At 39.0% G+C, this 20,910-nt stretch overlaps 1 protein-coding gene across 1 annotated transcript in view; it reads left to right on the top strand.

Annotated features, from left to right (window-relative positions):
• PLCXD3 (phosphatidylinositol-specific phospholipase C, X domain containing 3) overlaps positions 1-20,910 on the top strand; it is a 128,905-nt gene that overhangs the window by 57,831 nt on the left and 50,164 nt on the right. The window contains exon 2 of the mRNA XM_004678349.2: positions 17,962-18,670. Within this exon, the coding sequence (XP_004678406.1) occupies positions 17,962-18,670 (709 nt within the window). The remainder of the gene's footprint in view (positions 1-17,961; positions 18,671-20,910) is intronic.

The following is a 20,910-nucleotide window of genomic DNA, read 5'->3' on the forward strand; positions in this document are numbered from 1 at the left end:
CCCCACTCTGTCTCTGGTGAAGCCTCTCACCACCCCTGAGCCTCTGGCCTGTACCCCAGTTCTGTATGTACAAATAAATAAAACTTAAAAATCAATCAATCAATCAATAAATAAATAAAATGAAGTGCACATGTGTAAAAGTACAGTCAAAAACAGGGAAGTTATTCATTTTTAAAAAGCTGATAAGGACCCTCCCTGGTGGTACAGTGGGTTAAAAAACAGCATTAAGAATCTAAAGCCACTTCAGCATGAGTTCGATCCCCACCCCAGAGGTGACCCACATGGTGCGGCACACCTCTTCTGACCCCCCCACTGCTCCCCTCAGCAGTGTGCTGTGTCAGTCAGCCTGTTCTGCTCCCCACTCTCTCTGGTGAATCCTCTTACTGCCCCTGAACCTCTGGCCTGTACCCCAGTTCTGTATGCATAAATAAATAAAAACCTTAAAAAAAAGCAAGCTGATAAATTTGTATGGAGACTACATTAATTAATTTGACTACATTATGAATAATTATGCAGAGGTGTAGCATTCTTTAAGTCTTCAAACAGTAACATGGGTTTGTTCTCTTATATAAGGAAACAGGATAAGGATAAAGATATAACCAGCATGTTAAATGTGCAACTAAACTCAAGGTTGATAGCTTTATATGCATTAGAAAAAGTATATTAGAAATAATATATAAAATAGCTATTTGAAAAATCTAGATTTTTCAATGACACTGAGAATTAAATATATGTAGAACAATATGTCATTGCATCAAACTTGTTTTATTTTTAGGTAACTGGGATATAAGATCTTATTGCTCAGGATATCTGAGTTGATTTGAGTTTGAATTTTTGCAAAACTCAGTTGAAATTAGAATGTGCATATATTTATTCTTTCCATCATCTAGTTTTTGCCAAACAGGTCTTTTTTTTTTAAAAAAGATTTTTTTTTATTTATGCATACAGACTGGAATACAGGCCAGAGGTACAGGGGCCATGAAAGGATTCACCAGAGAAAGAGTGGGGAGCAGAACAGGCAGATTGACAAAGTATACTACTGAGGGGAAAAACAGGGGAGACAGTAGAGGTCTGCCGTGCCATGTGGGTCCCCTCCCTAGCTGGATATTGAACCCTCACAGAAGTGGCTGTTGCTAGTCATTGCACCACCAGGCAGGGCCCAACAGGTTTTTTTTGTTAGGAGCTGCTAAACATCTAATACCACAATACTTTGTAGAGCATTAAAAGAAATATAATTCATGGACTCTACTAGCTTTCAAATCCCTTAAATTAAAGAAATATGCTCCAGATCAAAGAGATTAAGATTTGAATAGCATGACTCTAACAATAAAATTTATGAGAGAGATGCATATACAAAAAGAAACAAACTGTGAAGAATTTAAATACATTCTGTTTTAGTATTTGAAGTCTTGCTATTAAGCATATTTTCCATTTTTATGTTACCAAAAATTAGCTTCTCTAGGGTTTACGAGGTCAGGTGTGTTATAGAAGTGTCTTTTGTTCACTTTGGAGAGTAAAAGGGGATTAAAAGTTTTTTGCTAGGATTCAAATGGAGGAAAACAGGGTATATGGGGGGGCTGGAAGGAAAGTATCCAATCTGAGTTTTGTGAAGAATATGCTTTGATTATCTATATCCTCGTATAATAGAGTAACTGGACAGATGATTACAAAAAGAAGCTTCCTGAAAGAGTTGGCATTGTGAAAATAACCTGCAACTTGCAGACAATGCAGAGGTGATGTGACAAAATTAGGAGGTGGGGGAAAAACTATAAAGATAGAAATAATGTCATTTATGTCTGTGTTCTATGGCCTATTCACTGTGATTATCCTGCTGTGCAAAGATAAATTATCTCCTGAGCATTGGAGGTGCCACTCGACACACAGAAGCAAGAGGAATTGGATTGCTGAGCATGTCATACTTGGCAGAAACCCAAACCTGGAACCTGTTTGTTGACTAACAGGAGGGGTCTGTTAGGGAGGCCCTGACACTTTAATTCCTGTTTATCTTTTCTTGTTACCCTCTACATTCTTGAAAGAAAATATGATTATCATAACCTATCCGTGATATCTGAAGTCAACTTTCTTGATGGATGATGAACACTTAATTAGTGCCTGTAGATCTTTGGACTTCTGCATAGCTTTCTGGAATTCCTACCAGAGGCATTTCCCTGCAAATCCCCTCCAGTCTCTACTCCAGTCAACTCAACTTTATATTTCTAATCCACACAGAGTCAAAAGAGGGGGGCTAATAGTAACCGTAAAATCTACTGTGTATCAATCAAGGGTGATAGCCCAGGTCACGCCTCTATATTGCAGAACCTACAAGTTCTTGTTACTGTGGCTCAGCCTCAGTCTCTCTCTGACTCTACTGCTCTGTATGTACAAGGTGACTTCTTTCCCTGTCTCCCTACCCATCACCCCATTTATCCCCTCACCCTTTCTCCCTACCCCTTCCCTTTTAACCTTAGAAACATCAGTTTGTTTATTAATTACCATTAACTTTTATAACTATTTTGTTTTGTCAAATTGTCCACCATGAAAATGTCTGACAGTGTCTTTATCATTCTGACTTACTTTGCTACACGCAATTCCCTCAAACAAGAGATAAGACCACTCTTTCCACAACCTGCCTCTCTGTTTCCTTATAGAGCTGTACATCACCCAAATTCCTTGGAATTTTCCACCCCAATATTTCTAATGGTGATAGATGAAAACAGCCCCCAATAGAGTATGTTAGTCAAAGAAGATTGCCACAAGGGAGAAAGATCTTGAAGCTTCATGTTATGTCTTTTTTTAAAAAAAAACATATTTTGTCTTCTCCTTACTTTGTGTTTTAGGATGTGGTTAATGAAAATAATCTCTTTCTTCAAATAGCAGGTAAAACAAATATTCTAGAAATATATGCCCTATGACGCATGAACTTCTAGATCATAACATGGCCATATTTCTGTATTGAAGTCTGAAAAGGATATCCCAGGTCACCCTGGATTTTCCCTTTTCTGAAATAGTGAATTATTTGAGACAAACTGCATTTGTTTTCTGGTCATTCAATAGGGCTTTCGTTCAGTTGGATTCTGAAAACCAGTACGTAGATAATTCCAAGATGTTAGTATTAGGAAAATATTTTATTTTATTTATCCCATATATTCTAATATCCAAAATGCTGCTTAGTCTGTCCAGCCAGTCTGAACTGTGCAACAGACCAGATGGTACTGGAGGCTCATTCCCTGGCCACCCTTCCAGGTACTCTTGTCACTTTGCCTGAGCAGCCTTGGCCTCCTTGGAGAAGTCCAGGTAGCACAAATTTCCACAGTATGACATTGCATCTTGGCTTGACAACTTCATGATGGCAGTGCTCTCCTAATTGTCATGGAAAAAGTCAACAAACTCATTTGCAACAATTAGCTGCTAATAAGGGATTAGTTGATATTAATGTATTATTGTGGTCCTCATTTTTTTTTTAACCTCTCCTAGGATTTCTCTGAGACTTGATTGTTCCCCCCCTCATTGATTCTCTAGTCTCCAGCCTTGTCTTTGTGCTATATTATGTAGCAGAGGCAGGGAAGTGCTTTTTCATGTGCTGACATAGCAGCACCCTGAGCTTTTCTCTTGGTTTTGAGTCAAATGTCATCATCTTCTGTTGGTGATTCCCAGGTGGGAAGGAGGAAACTAGTCCATGAATTCAGCAGTGGCTCCTGAGAAGACATTACCTTACTTAGCCATCACCTTATTTACCCAACTGCAGTGGGAAACACTGAAACACCAGCACGGCAATGGAACCATTTAACAGAAGAATGGTTATTCTAAGGAATGGAAATGGGGCCCTTAGACTGCCTGGGGCCCCTCAGCAGCCCATGATGGGTAATAATATTGTCACATGTAGACAATCCTACAATTTGCAAAGTGCTTTACTTACTGTTTCACTTGATTATCAGAATATCCCAGGAAGATAATGTGTAATCAGGGTTAGCAGGTACTGTTAGTGTTGACTACAGACTTGAGAATGAGGAGAGAAGTCTAGTGAACATCGACTATATCATCCTGAAATGTGCCCATAATTGTTCTTGGCATGTTCACGTCTATCAGATGTTTCCAGTCTAATTAATGATTAGTCTTAGGAGTTGTTTTTTGTTTATATTTGCATAATTATTTCTCTAAGAAATTTGTGAGAGCTGACTTCTAGCCCACAGAGTAATTTGAATTTACCCTTGTGGAATTCGACTCCTCCTCTAGCTGGAGCATGAGTCTTAGGCATGGGCAAAACAACAATACTAGTTCTGGAACGTTTTTTGTCCTGCCAGATTGTACATGGAAAGATACTTCATAGTTAGCTCTCAAATTCTGAAAGGTAGCATGTCTTTTAAACTAGACCATATTTGCTTTTGGCTATGGACTTATGCTTCATACAGTGTCCAGCCTGCCATATGCTGGGTTGTGTCACTGTTCAGCAAAGAGGGATGCTGAATGGATCTGGTTGTTTGGAACATTCCACTGACTTGGCCCTGGGCATTACCCTGGCTTCCCATCTGCTTCTAAGTACAGCTTTTGGAACTGATTCAAATTCTGAAAGTAGAAGATGGTCTGAGATCCACCCTTATGGGGTTCTGACTCAATATTTGGTGCCTAGATCTTCTGTCCTATGGGATTTCATTCAATTCAGCCAAACTCAATTCAATTTATTAGGAGTTTTGAGTAGTCTGGAAAAATTATACTCTAGTTCATAGTTGATTTATTGTTAGGAAAACAGTAACTCAGTCAAAGCTATGTCATCAATATTATCTCTTTCTATGTCTCTCTATCTTTCTTCACCTTTCTCCAGAATCGTGACTATTGGAATTTATTAAATGAGTTTCTATGTTCTCAAACTTATAATTGGGTTTGACCAATAAGAGTCATTTGAGTGGAAAGGTGGTATCACTCTGTGTTTGCTTTAGGATGGGTGAGTCCCTATCGTAAACAGTCTTTTATACTATTGAGGCAGCCTTCATTATAGTCATCTCCTCCAGGAACTCTGGTAACATCCTTATCCTTTACTGTTAGGAGTGGGACAGGTCTTCCATGTGTTATTAGCCTTGGGACACTGAATTAAAATCTGTAGTTTCTCTATGTCCCATCCACATGGCACCATTATAAATAAACTCCTTGAATTAATCCTAATTAGATTGTGCCATCTGTTTTCTGTGATACTCTGACAGATACACCCTGTGATTTTGGGCAAGTCACTTCATAAAACTAGTTACCCTAAATGTAACATGACAGGTTTTAAGTGGATAATACCCTTTCCAGCTCTAAACTTGCTTGGCAATGTTAGGACTACAAAATAGATCTCTTTGAGACTTTCAGGTATTATTGAAGAGATAGTCTATGAAATATAGACTAGAACTAAACATGCTGATGATGTGTAAGTGCTCGAAGGGATCAAATGTGTGCAAGATCAGTGTGAACTCAGTAGTGAAATAAAACATATGGATGTGCAAATAAATTCTGTTATGACACCAAAGGACCATTTTTTGAAGGATTTTAACATCTAGCCCTATGCTGGATATGGTAGATAAGGTGTGACTGAGTAGAAAGCCTATCTTGCCTATTCCCAAGAGCCCACATGTATGTTTACAGCATGTATGTTTGTAGATGTTAAAACTACCCTAAGGAGATACAAACACAGTGAAGTGCAGAAACAAAACACTTTACTGAGACTCGAAGACTGCTCAGACTGAAAGCTTGAAAACCCTTCTCCTACCTTATAGGCAAGGTGGCCATCACCTACTCTGAAGGAAAATGCTTATAGTCAACAACCTAATTCAGGTAACCCAAATCTACTGCAATTCAAGTACACTGACTGTTAAAAATGGATGATGGAAAGTAAAATTAATAAACTCTTCAACAATATTCTCTAGAACTTTTCACTTCACTTAAAATTCCTTAAAGGCAAGACCCATGGGAAAAAAAAACTTATGGGTGAGTTGATGGGGGGTACACTATGGTGGTTATATTTGATGAGAGTATCCTAATATTACTTCAATTAAAACAATATAAAAGCATTTATTTCAGTTTGTTGAATACAGGGATTATCTTATTTATTTTTACATCTATCATAGTGTTTAGCACATTCCTTGTCACATTGCAGGTTCAATATTTGCTGATTTGATTTGAATTGACTCTTCCAAACTCAATACAAAAAAAAAAATCCTTATTGTTTTTCTCTTCCCTGTCAAAGCATTAAAATTGAGTCTGCTCAGAGCAGTCCCTTTCCTATGTTCCACAGAACTTGTGGCTCTCATGATCTAAGCTTGGACTTAACCACTGACAAAGTATTTTCTTCTCTCATTACTTTTTTTTTTTTAAATAGATTTATTTATTTGTGCATACAGAACTGGGGTACAGGCCAGAGGCTCAGGGGCGGCGAGAGGCCTCACTAGAGACAGAGTGGGGAGCAGAACAGGCAGATCTATGAAGTACACTGCTGAGGGGAGCAGCGGGCGGGCCAGGAGAGGTCTGCCACGCCATGTGGTCACCTCCGGGGCAGGCGGGAATTGAACTCATGTGGAAGCGGCGTTAGATTCTCAGTGCTCTGCTTTAACCCACTGCGCCATCAGGGAGGGACTTCTCTCATTACTTTTATTCGTGAAGGGACCAAAATTGAATAAGAACATGAAATACATATTTGGCCATAATTTCAGCCCAATTTGAACAATTCCTACCAGAATACAGCACAAATAGTTTGTGTTGTTATTTTGTAAACTGTTTTTTTCTTTTTATATATTTTTTAAAGATTTATTTTACACAAAGAATTGGGGTGTAGGCCAGAAGTGCAAGGGGTGCGAGGACTCACCAGAGACAGATTGGGGAGCAGAACAGGCAGATATATTGAAATATACTGCTGAGGGGAGCAGTGGGCAGGATAGGAGAGGTCTGCTGTGCCATGTGGGTTAGCTCCATGACTAGGGATCAAATTCATGCTGCAGCGGCTGCTGATAGCTAGATAGTGCTGAGACTTATCCCCTTGTACCACCAGGGAAGCCCAAAAGTGTTTCTTTTTTAAAAAAGAATTTCCTTATCAAGTACAGAAATTATTGGAGGTGCTTGTTTGCATATTCTAGGTAGTGGACCTCAAATCCAGATGGTATTGATTGGGTTCTTGGTATTGGAGGAGTCTTTGAGGTTAAGTCTCAATTAACTAACCATTAGAAGTAAGGACTGGGGAATAAAGAATATGAAAGAAGAAATAGGGATGGAAATAGGACTGAAACTAGAAGCACCTGTGCATCAGAAAGGAGCCAGTGACAAAGGTATGTGACTAGTAGACAGGCATCCTCAGGAGTGAGTGGCAGAGAAGCCCACTGCCAATCACAGGTCATGATTTCCACACTTGTAGTGTTAGTGTTCTTCACTTGTCCTACGGCAGTTACACAATTTGGAGAGGAGATAGAAAGAAGTGATAAAGTAGGGAAGGAAGGGTGTGAAGTTTCTTCCAAAATGGGATTACTGAGTTTCTGAGTACTTATAAGAAATATATATGAGGAGGCTGCCTTCAGTATTCTTTATAAGAGAAGAAACTCAGGAATGCATGCTAATTGAGGTGTTGTTAAAAGAATGTATCAGCATACGCAATAACATGCGATCATTTAAATAATGTTTCCCAATCTTGGGGGAAACCTAGTAAACATCTTCTAGTTTCAATGATAAATTCCAATGTACTTGGTACACAGTGGTGAAAGTCCATAAAATATGAATGTGTATGTGTTTTACTGAACTAAGTGGATAGTTTCTCCAGGGAGGCTCTCTTAGGCTAGACAAATTACCTATCTTTACTTTAAAACTATCCTTACTGCTCTCACAATTGCTTTGTAGGCATAAAAAGACAATATATGCTGGGGGATGGAAAATGAAGGGGGATGAAATTGGTTGAGCAGTACCACCGGGCTCTGAATGAGACTGTTGGTGTCATTGTTCCCAATGTTTCCTTCTCTGCCTTATTAGCATGAGAAATTAAGAAAGATCTTGATGGGTGTCTTCTTCTATATTCACTGCTAGGAGCTCATTAAATACTAAATTAGTGCTCATATTTTAAATGTCATTGTGTGTGTATATATATATATATATATGTATTTCATTTTCTAAGCAGCAACATTCATTATCCAGTTTAGCTGCAATGTGGAGTCTGGCTTTTTATTTGAAAGTAAGACAAACATAAAACAATAGATATATACAAAATATTAAAAATATATACAAGTCTCCATGATTAATACTCTATATAGCCAAAATCATTGCAAATAATACTGCTTTATAGCAAATATGTGCTTTGGGATGAATGATTTTGGAATGTTGGTATGACATGTAATATGTATATGTGTGTGTGTTCTTGAATTTATGGTGTGAAATATCATGTAAAGTAAAGGTGATACTATTCAGTCTCTTCTTAGCTGCAATAGTGGTACCTGTGTTCTAGTTTTTAGAAACCAGTTGGTGTGTGACTCTCCCTGGTGGTACAACAGGTGAAAGCATTGCACTTTGAAGCTCTCTGAAGCTACTGCATCACAAATTCAATCCCCGGCCAGGGAGCTGACCCACATGGCGTGGCAGACCTCTCCTGACCCACCTGCTGCTCCCCTCAGCAGTGTGTCTCAGTACATCTGCCTATTCGGCTCCCCACTCTGTCTCTGGTGAATCCTTTCACCCACCACACCTTGGCCTGTACCCCAATTCTGTAAGCATAAATAAATAAATCTTAAAAAAAAAAAAAAGAAACCAGTTGGTATGTGTGCACCAGCTAGTTTTGCTGTGAGTTTGGAAAGCAAGAGGAGGTGTCCTCTGCTCTACACACCTTGATCTCTGTCTCCAATCTGTCTAATGGGAAGGGGAGATGGAAGGAAGACCAAAGGAATAAGTAATCCCTATGCCTCAAACACTTCTTTGATAACAAAAGATCCAGCTGTTGGCAAGAAGTGGTGTTTTGTGAAGGCATCATAGAATCAAAGGCTTGTATTTCAAGGAGATGTTCTTTTTGTAGCACAAACATGATTAAGGGTAATGTTGTGTTATTTCAGATTTTCATTATTCATAAAAGGAAAACCAATAGTGCCAGATATGCAAGAACAAAGCTAAATAGGCTTCAGAGGCCTTCTGGCTCTTAAATCTAAGAGGATATAATAATTGGACTGTTTATTTGCTGTTTCATATTTGTTTTCTTTTTAGAGGGAAAACACTATAGAGATTTTTTTTTCTTTTGAAATAGTTGGTTTTAGTGTTATGGATTGTTTGTATCTAATCTTCCCCAGACTATTCACTCTACTGCCCAAGTCACGGGGGCTGTTCCTGTGGTTACAAATATTCATGGTTGATCTAAACTATGTGGTTTGCCCCTGAGGGAGACTCTAGTGGGAAAAGAGAGCAAGAAGGGAGCTATTAATGTCTTTAAAGTGAAGGTCTTATTCTTCAGGGGAGGAGGGGGTAGAAGGACCAGGACAGGAGTGGGAAGAGCACAAGGGACTATGATGATGGTGCACAGGGGGAATTGGTGGTGGGAGTTCCATGAGGAAACCATACATTGTACAAAAATGAAGGATGATATAATGGAGGTATTAAAAAATATGTAAAAATTAATTAAAAAATGGAAAGCCTCCCCCTAAAAAAGTCTAAGAATGGACTGACTGTGGCAATCAGATCTCCCTTCCCGTTCCCCCGCCCCCCACTCTTACCATGCATGTGACTTGAATATGCATCTCTCTCATAGGCTGTGTATGTTGCTGCTAAGTATCTGTTCCAAGGAAAAATGGTCATGGAAAAAGCTCTCTTACTTCTGAGACCCCCTTTAATGGCCTTGGTTGAAAATTCTAAGAATTTATGGTAGCCATCAGTATTTGTGACCCATCAGTGCAATTCTTATTCATTTAGCTAATATTTGGTGAGGACCTACTCTATGTTCCAGATACTTAGTGCTCAGAGTTCAACATGGAGAGGTAATAATTAGAAGTGATGATAGAAGTTAATATTTATTATTTTTATGTGATCCATGTTTATTTATTTATTTTTAAAGATTTATTTATTTATGCATACAGAACTGGGGTATGGCCAGAGGTACTGGGGCAGCGAGAGGACTCACCAGAGACAGAGTAGGGAACAGAACAGGCAGATGCAGATCCATGAAGTACACCACTGAGGAGAACAGTGGTCAAGACAGGAGAGGCCTGCTGTACCATGTGGGTCTCTCCTTGAACTCACTCTGAAGCAGCTGTGGCTAGTTTGCAGGGCTGCATCCTTACCTGTTGCGCTACCAGAGAGGACCCATGATCCATGTTTAAGTGCTTAGTATTTACTCAAATGTATAATTTGTATTTGTAGATAGAATAATCAGTCCCATTTGTAGAGTAGGATATTGAGGAAAGATATTATTTCACACTACGAATATCTATTGATTCTCTCTTATGTATGTGCCAATCATTGTGCTTTTGCAGAGAATGCAATAGCGATCAAGGTAGATTAGACCCTTATTCTCGTAAAATTTAAATTCGAGTGGGAAGAGAGACAATAAACAAATTAGCAATTAAAATGAACCTTGAAGCTATTGGCTAGTATGGTAAAGCAAATAAAACTTTAGTATATGCTAGGGTCTGACAGGCAGGAAAGGATTGGATAAGTTAGATACTTTAGAGACAGGATGGTTTACTAACAAAAGATGGCATTTAAGCTAAAACATAGACAAAAGTTTCCTGCCATGGATACAAATAATGGCAGAACATTGCAGACCTAGGAATAGAAAGCACCAGTGCTCAGTTGGAATGAGCTTAGTGTGTTCCTGAGTAGGAAGAAAGCTGGTATGGCTGGTGTCCAGCAGGCAAAGGGTCCTCCAGCCTGAATGACCTTAGAACCCTGTTTTACGTACTGCTGTGTGCTCCAGGAGTCCAGTTTCTTTCACCTTCCTGGAGCATCTTTGGCAGCAAGAATTGAGGGAGGACCAGAGAATCTGTTGTGCAGAATAAATTTTCTTGTTTCCTCTTAGATAAATTGCATTTTCTCTCTATTTTAAGATTTATTTATTTATGCATACAAGAACTGGGGTACAGCCAGAGGTGCATGGAGGGGGGAGGGGCTGAGAGGATTCACCAGAGACAGAGTGGGGAGCAGAACAGGCAAATTGACTGTATACACTGCTGAGGTTAGCAGCGGGCCAAGAGAGGTCTGCTCTGCCATGTGGGTCACCTCTCTGGCCTTGGATGAAACTCTTGCTGCAGTGGCTGCAGACAGCCTCACAGTGCTGCACTTTAAAAACCATTACGGCCCTCCCTGGTGGCGCAGCGGGTTAAAGCACAGCACTGAAAATCTAAAGCCGCTTCCGCATGAGTTCGATTCCCCGTCTGCCCCGGAGGAGTCCACATGGCGCGGCAGACCTCTCCTGACCCGCCCGCTGCTCCCCTCAGCAGTGTACTTCGTCGATCTGCCTGTTCTGCTCCCCGCTCTGTCTCTGGTGAAGCCTCTCACCGCCCCTGAGCCTCTGGCCTGTACCCCAGTTCTGTATGCACAAATGGATAAATCTTTTAAAAAACAAAACAAAACAAAAACCATTGCGTCACCAGGGAGGGCCCAAATTGCATTTCTCTCTTAGGTCCAGGCTGTCTTGTCCTCTTGGAGGTAAGGCAGAACAGAAAGCCAGGAAGTGTGTGGTTTTCTGCTGTTTGTCTCCCAGATGATTCTGTAACAGATATGTTCACTTTGAGTGCTTTTCTACATTCTGATAGTGTAGGTCCAATTATTGATTAAGCAAAAAGAAGAATAAAACCCTCTGATAGGTGGGAACATATTGATTGCTGGGGCCATACAGAGGTGACTCTGATGGCTGGCAAGAAAAAGAAATGAAGCAGCAAGGTCAATGTTGTTCACAAAATATGCCATTTATTCCCTTTATCCTTGCTATATTTCTTTCATGGACACCTCACCCCTCTCTTTCTTATTTAATCATCCTTGATTCATACTTCTCCTGACTCACTGCATGTGGTAGATGGTCATTACGATTCTGGAAATAGACATCTGAGAGAGAACAGCTGGGTGGCCTCAAGGACAAGAGGGATGAGGCTTCTTTATGCTCAGATCTGCTACTGCCTTATTCTTATAGCCAGAGACTTGTGTTTGGCTTATTAATAAGGATGTGTAGATTGACTTCCAGAGTTCAGATGAGTATTGCTAAGTAAGTAGCTTTGGTAAAAATAGCTAAATAAATTATTATATAAATCATTGCTGTTTTATTAATAATGTGTATTATATTTATTAATAATCTCTTTTATTAAAGAAAAGGAGCAGTACAGGCCTTTGTGACAGACACAGCATAACATTCAACCTATAACCCACAGAACAGGTGTTATGCCATCACCCTGCACCTGGAGATCACATCTGTAGAAATGTGTGCCTCAAGGATATGTGACACCTCAAAAAAAATTATTGACTCAATGAATAAAAGAAAAGAACCTCTGATCACATTTGATAGCTGATAATAAATTAATTGCTGGGGCCACACAGGTGACTGATGGCCAGCATTTATTCTGCCCTCCCTGTACTTTATATCTTTCCTTTGTTTGGGGTAATCTAATCATTTTTGAAAGAATTTGCTTCTTTGTGGGAAAATTGCCACTAATATAAGCAGAAGAAATGTTAGTAATAGAAAATTACCTTGCAGGCCCTTGAATGAAATGATGGATCTAAACAATATCATCAAGGAACAGAAACTTGATAATGAAGAGATGTAGTTGAAACACCTGTCCCCACTCATCCATTTCAGCATCACTGCATGGGGGACAGTCGAGCCTATGCTTTATCACAAGAAGCAGCAAACAGCACTAAGAGTGCACAAGAATGAGTTCTTGCTTCAAAACGGAACTTGAATAAAATTGAACTTCTAGATCATTATGTTATCTCCTCTGCTTTTGAATTTTTCAACTTTTCAAAACTTTTAAAAAACAAAATGTATAGCCTTAAGGACTGTAACTATTTGTAGTTTTCTTACCATTTTGCTTTGCTTATCAATTACTGTAATGCATCCTTTTCAGCTCATACTGAATTGCTATTTTTATCCAACATATCACATATCACAGCATTTGTTGCACTATGATAATGGTGGTTTTTCTTGCCTGCTTCTCTCTGCAATGATATGAATCCTACATGTACAGAACCTAGAGGATCTTGCATACTGTTTTATCTTCATATTTTGGTAGAATGCTTGACACAAAATTGATACATAATAAATATCTACCAAATTCCTAAGAAATATTGATAGAAAGAATCACCTTTCCTTCCCTTCCTTGGTGAGTGCTGTTATTTTAATCTCCGAAGATTCCACCTCTTGTCAGATACAAACAGAATTCCTAGCCTGGTGTCTTGCACACAATAGGTGCTGGATTTACTTAATACATTTAAAAGAGCTAGACAATTGCAACCTTACAAAACTTGAACCACACAGAAGCTTCCGTGTGGAGATGCAGATCAATGAATAAAAGGTGCCTATGTGCATGGCTTAATGTTAGCCTGAAAGAATTACTATATTGAGAACTTATCAAAACAATTGAAATTTTGAAGTAAAATTGAAGAGACTAGCAGAAATAAGTGGCAAAAATCACATAAAGTATTGGGTTTCAAAACAATCCAGAAAGTGATGTCTCATGTACGATGGCTTTCAGTTGCTGCTCAGAACAGCTTCAAGGTAGAATGGCACAGTGAAAAATGTGTGAGAGATGAGTTACAGGTCTAGAAAAATGTGTGCCAGACAGGCGGGCATGCAATTGAGTGTGCTGGACTTCTGCTTTTGGAAACTACTCTACAATCGCTCTATCTAGATCATGCTTCTTAACCTTATTACTGCTGACATTTTGGGCTGAATGATTCATTCATTCTTTCATCTGATACATAGTTTTCAAGTATGGAGAGGTACAAATGAAAAAATTAAATCTATTAGTTAAAATTCTAAGGTCTTAAATGAGGCAGTTGCATTAGCTTGCATTAGTTAATTATTCTCTTAACAAATTACCTCAAAACTTACTTGTTTAAAATGACACCAGTTTCTATAGGTTAGAAATCCAGAAAAGGCTTAATGATCCTCAGCTTCAGGGTCTCTGAAGGCTGCAATCCAGACTCCACAGAGCTAGGCGCTGCTTTCAAGCTTACTGAGGGGTTGGTGACAGAATCAGTTCTTGAGGGTTGTTGGCTGGAAGCTACTCCTAGGTCTTTGTCACCCTGGCCTCCCCAGCAGAGCAGTTCACATCGTCACATCAGCAAAGGTGAAGTCACTATCTCTTGTAACTTCATTTTGGAAGTGTTCTCCTATCATGGTTTTTGTTCTTAATTATTTGTAATTAGAAACATGTCACTCACACTCAGGGGAAGGATATGAGTGCCAGAAAGGCAGGATTGTTATTAGCTATCGTAAAAGTGTGCCTATTGCAGGAATGAGGGAATGACTTACAGAGGGGAAACTTAAAAAGTGCCTGTTTCCAACACATTTTAAGAAAAGGCCTTTCTATTCCATTCACTTATTCAGATCCAAAGCAAACAGGCTTGACTATATAGGTTTATAGTGGGCGTGGCCTGTTCTTGTCTTTGTAGAGATGGAAAATCAGAGGCTAAATTGAGAAGCTAATTTCAGAATCAAAGGAGCAACATTAACTATCAGGTTCAGGTTATGAGTCTGAGGATGGAGACAAAAACAAACAAGAGATCAGGAGATCAGGAATACTGAATCAATGTGGAAACCAAATTCAGAACAATAAGGGAAAAAGGCTGTAGATGTAGCTAGAAAGAAATAATGCTTCTTGCTCTTTGGCAGGTCTCCTGGATTTCAAGGACCCAGAATTGGGCCAGGCTTTTCTCTGTTTTTTCCTTCTCTCTCTCTCTCTTTTAATCTATATATTTTAAGATTTGTTTATTTATTCATACAGTACTGGGGTACAAGCCAGTGGTGCAGGGGCGGTGAGAGGTTTCACCAGAGACAGAGTGGGGAGCAGATCAGGCAGATAGATGAAGTACACTGCTGAGGGGAGCAGCGGACGGGTCAGGAGAGGTCTGCCGGGCCATGTAGATCACCTTCGGGGCCAGGGATTGAATTCGCACTGAGGAGGCTGCAGCTAGCTTGCAGTGCTGCGTCCTAACCCCTTGCACCACCAGGGAGGGCTCCCCTCTCAGTTTTTGAAAGTATTGCTGTATTTTTGTTTTAAGTCAAAATAAATATAAAACTTGATGGGATAAGGAAAATGTTGAAACTGGAGAGGAAGTACTATTCCAAGTAGATTTGTTGAAAACAAATTACGAAAATATTCTTTTTTTGGTCAACGTGAGATTATGTATTCTTCCAAATGCATGGGTAGAGTTTTGTTTCAAATGATGATGATTTAATCGCTGCAGGTAATACTGATAGCATGAAGCATCTAAAGTGCACTCTGCACCAGATAACTTGCACTCACCCAGAGGCACCCAGATCAGGGTGAATACTCATGGGGTCACCCATGGTTCCTTCTGACTTGTTTTTATTTCTAACTTTCCCTTTTTTGGATCATACTTACTAGTTTTTTTTTTTTTGACTGTCAACAAATAATTTAATCTAGAAACTAATATCCTCTACAGGATTTTCAACACTAACTTTCTGAGGTTTCAAGTAATATTTGCTATAGAAACACATTATAGAATGGAACAAAAAAAAGTCATGGAAAATAAAGAACCACTCTTTTCTGGAAGAGGAATTGAATCTATCAAATTCCTTTTATATTTATTTTCAATTATATTTTCTACTAGATGACAGAAATAATTGATTACTTTCATCTACTTTTCAGATGCCTGGAACTTAATATTTTAGTTTTCTTTTGACTCTTACTTTGAGTGTTCATTTATTTATATTTATTTTAATCCTAGATCATTTAATTATAGTTCTTCTTAAGGTCATCGTATTTTCCCTTTCTTTAAACATATACTCTGTATTTTAAATAGCTTAGCTTCATCATTTATATTAGCAGCTGACTGAACAATACCTAATACATCACCATATAGCAATTTAAATCCCTATTAAAGATTTCCAATGCCAGATTCAACTGCCAATTTTCTTATTGAGAAGATGCTGACATTTTCTTCCCGTATCATTTAGTAGCTAAATAGATCAGACAGTTCCAGATGAAATTAAACATAGCATTTCTGTATTTGGGGTTACCTTTCATTGTTTGAAAAAAAAAATCTAATATTTCCAAGGAACTGTCTGTTCCAAATCTTAAAGGTTATGATTTGCAAGGCATCAAAATATATTTCCTCTGACAATCTACCATAGTGACTGAAGTCTTTACTCTTGTGATTTCTATGGGAGTTTAATACATACATACATACATACATACATATATATATATATATACACACACACACACATAAACAAACACAGAAGCTACTAATATATGAAAATGATGTAAAGATAGGTTGACATAGAAATGGAATATAATATAAATACTTTGTCACTGAAAAAGCATTGCTTCAAATAACTTATCATAGACCCTAAGGTGATGGGTGATTAACATCAAGTTGTGTGTGTGTTCGGGTGTATCTGGGTATGTTTTGGATTGTCAGAGTGAAAGAACTAGATAAGAATATGCTGCAAGAGAACTAAATTGGGGGTAAAAAGGTGTAAGAAAGCCTGAGTCACAGATGGGAAATGATGTCATCTGCCCTTTCTAATGTGTGAAAAATCCAGGATATATAAATTTAATTTTCTCTATTCAATAAGATGTGCACAAGAGTTAAAGAAATCTTTAAAAGATAGAGTTAGAGCTTGAAATAATTTTCCTTTGTTTGCATCAATAATAGTTTAAATGGCTCTCTGTACTTAGAGGCAAATCATACACATGTTCATTGCTCCATTTCCGGAGTTTTGATATTTGTAGCTGCCAAAAATAAAATAATGAAATAGACTTTCCTTGTTCTTCCCAGGACAAAATTCTGCTAAGTAGGGAAACCAATTCCAAAGAGAGCTTTCATTGTTGGAGAGGAAAATAGTTTATTAGTTAAGTTTTAAATGCTTTCGTTTTTGTTAGCTTGTCAGAAAAAAATGTTTATTTAAAATGTCAAAAGTACTTGTCCTCACTGAGTTCTCAGGAAGAATGCTAAGTGTATCCGCATAGACTGTCCTCTTCCTTATATCTGCCTTCTTTTGTCCCTGTGACCTTTAGTGCTTTCCAAAATGTAGGAAGTAACAATTACTATACCAATCATGTGAGAAAGGGTTTCTTTATTCATTGAAAATAAACTCACCAAGCACCCGCCCTCCCCAGTGGCATAAGGGGTTAAAGCACAGCACTAGGAAGCTAGCTTTAGTCGCTTTAGCACGAGTTCAACCCTGGCCAGGGAGGTGACCCACATGGTGCAGCAGACCTCTCCTGTCTTGCCCACTGCTCCCCTCAGCTGTGTACTTCATCAGTCTGCCTGTTCTGCTCCTCACTCTGTCTTTGGTGTATCCTCTCACTATCCCCATTCCTCTGGCCTGTACCCTAATTCTGTATGCATAAATAAATAAATCTTTAAAAGGGGGGGGGGACAACTCACCGAGTTTAAAACCAGCCCAAAATAATGAAAAGGCAAGTTGTAGACAAAGTATTAATACTTAGAAACTGGCAAGTCCACAGAAATCCTAGTTCATGAATGATCAGTTATGCCACCTGGAGAAATCCAATCCTAATGACTGCATTAAATTTTTGACCATGCAAAACAGATGAGTGTTCAAATTCTCAAATATTGCTCAGAGGGGATTTTTCTTATTTTATCATTAACTTGATCTGTTCAGGTGCTCTGTGTATTCTTAGTAGGTTATAAGAAGTTCCTTCCCAAGACATGAGAATGAACAATGTAAATGTTGCCTTGTATTTCCTTTGAGGGAGAAATGTGAATAGTGGAAGTAGCTGGGGCAGACAAAGGAATGGAATATAGTTACATTATATCCTGTTATTCTCCTAGGGTCTCATGATTCCTTCAGCTTCTACATTGACGAAGCCTCTCCAGTTGGGCCTGAACAGCCAGAAACTGTCCAGAATTTTGTCTCTGTGTTTGGAACTGTGGCCAAAAAGCTGATGCGGAAATGGCTAGCCACTCAAACGATGAACTTTACTGGTCAGCTAGGAGCCGGGATTCGTTATTTTGATCTTCGCATTTCCACTAAACCCAGAGACCCCGACAACGAACTCTACTTTGCTCATGGTTTGTTCAGTGCCAAGGTCAATGAAGGCCTTGAGGAGATCAATGCGTTTCTCACAGATCACCGTAAGGAGGTTGTATTCTTGGACTTTAACCACTTTTATGGGATGCAGAAATACCACCATGAAAAACTGGTTCAGATGCTAAAAGATATCTATGGAAATAAAATGTGCCCAGCGATTTTTGCCCAGGAAGTTAGTCTAAAGTACCTTTGGGAGAAGGACTACCAAGTCCTGGTCTTCTATCACAGTCCAGTGGCTCTGGAAGTGCCCTTTCTCTGGCCCGGGCAGATGATGCCAGCACCATGGGCCAACACCACAGACCCGGAAAAACTGATCCAGTTTCTTCAGGCGTCTATCACCGAGAGAAGAAAGAAGGGCTCGTTTTTTATATCTCAGGTGGTGCTGACCCCCAAAGCTAGCACTGTGGTCAAAGGGGTGGCCAGTGGCCTCAGAGAAACCATCACAGAGAGGTAAGTGGAAGATATCAGGGGAAAGTTTAGGTCATTAACTCAAATTCATAGAACTAGTTAGTGATGAAATTAAAATTTATTTTGATGGTTGCTATTTCCTAGGGCTGCCATAACAAAGAATTACAAATTGGAGAGTTTAAAACAAATTTATTATCTCTCAGTCCCGGAGGCTACAAGTCTGAATCAAGCTGTCAACTGGATTGATTATTTTTGAGGGTTTTGAGGGAGAATCTTTCCCATGCCTGTGAGTCCCTTGTTTCTGGTGATAGTTAGAGATCGTACCACCCTACTTCTGCCTCCGTGTTCACACAAATTCTCCCTGTGTGTCTCCATCATCTTTTCACTTAAGGACCCCAGACACATTGGATTAGGGCCCAATCATACCTACAAATGTCCAATTTCTAAATAAGGATATAGTTATAGAGAATTAGGGCTTCAATATATATTTCTGTAGGTCACAGATCAACCCATAGTATCCTGTATTTTGCCTTCATGTCCAATTTTCTTTTCATAACACTTCTTTCCACATTTGTATAACACTTCATAGATTACAAAGCCTTTTTTCCTGCCATTTACAGAGACTTTTTGCATACTCTGAGAACTAGATGTTGTTTAACAGCTAATAACTGGGGCTGAGAGAAGTGAAATATTTTGTCTAAGACCACTTGGACAATGAGTGATGAAACAAAGCAATAATCCCATTTTCCTTTACATTATACCATGCAGAGTCAGTCTCCAGAGAATGGGCATTCCATTGGGTGAGTCCACCCATAACTGAAGAGTGGATTTACCTACAAGGTGTAATTTGACAAGTCACCAAAGGTCTTTGTGACTGTTTCCCCTCGGGATGTTGTGTAGAACTGTACATGTTATTGATTCTTTGGTGTTAAAGTATTTAAAAATGCAAACATTTAAAACAACACCAATCAGACTTTTTAACCTAATTTCAATTAATATTTTAAATTACAGTATGGGGACAGCATATCTTTAGCCTCTACTCAAGGTCTTTGTCAATAAAGACAAGAAAAGGAGAAGGAGATCTGGAGGGGACATAAACATGGGTAGCTTTATAGCATGACATATTTGGTGGGGAATGGTAGGACAAGGAGGCTTGTAGTGGAGCAGGAACACACCTCCAAGAAAGCTGTTAGCCAGAAAACTTCATCTTGTGATCCTGGAATGCTAGAATATGACACTTGGCAATAGAGTGACTTACTCAGATATGTACTGTAAATAAAGTAATTGGCTCAGCATGAGGATAGATGGAGTGGAGAGAGAGTGTTTCAGAGGTGCTTGGAGCTATTTTAGCAAGCCAATATTGGCTAAACTGAGGAAGTGAAAAAACATAGAAGGAGACATATGTCATAGTGAAAATGAGGATGATTTTTATAATGTGAATGGGAGAAAAGAATTAAGGATAAAGTCTTTTCCTGAGAAGAAGAATGGGTGATGAAGGCATCACAGAGTCAAGAGACAAGGACAGGGACTCAGGGAAGAAGCGTGGAAGATACAATAGGATGTGGTAAATTTAAAGTGGTAGTGAGGCATGCAAGTGGAGGTGGTCAACTCATTGGCAATACAGACCAAATCATTTGGGGATGGTTGGTATTTTGGTCAGTGAAAGCCACAGGTCATAGACATGGAAAGGTTTCTCCAAGCAACATCATTAACTTCCTTCTGTTTCTTAGATGTTAGCTGAGAGCTCTCTGCTCCTTAAGCTAGAGATTCCCAACTCCTCAGTGTGCTCCCTATGCAAACACAAGGCCTTCCCTAGGATTTCTGCTAAGATCTAGATTTCTTGTACTCCTATGGTATGAGCTATTGTTGTTTTTGCATTGTGTCATCTTACATATGGTTGTCCTGTGTGACCTATCCATGTTCCACTCTCCATAAACTGAAATGCAAAACTTTCTTCTTAGTCAGTTTCACTGATTTTTTAAATCAATGTCTTACTTATAATCTGAAAAGACAGGGGACATTTTATAATCATAATTCTGTTGATGATTTTAGACTTACCTGCAGTTATAAATCTTCTGGTCTAGAATATTGTCTTCTGATGGCACTTATACCACTTTTCATATGTTTCAAGTCCTCTGACAGAATCTTCTCCACCCCCACCTCCTTCTCCTTGATCTTTTCTCATCTCTTTTCTTCCTCCCCCACATGTTGCCTTGGAATCTTTAAACTTTCTTCCAGATTCACCAAACTATTCACCTCTATCATGGCTCTAAGTCTATGCT

The sequence above is a fragment of the Condylura cristata genome, unplaced genomic scaffold (assembly GCF_000260355.1).
Source record: "Condylura cristata isolate star-nosed mole 26May11 unplaced genomic scaffold, ConCri1.0 scaffold00007, whole genome shotgun sequence".
Lineage (NCBI taxonomy): Eukaryota > Metazoa > Chordata > Mammalia > Eulipotyphla > Talpidae > Condylura > Condylura cristata.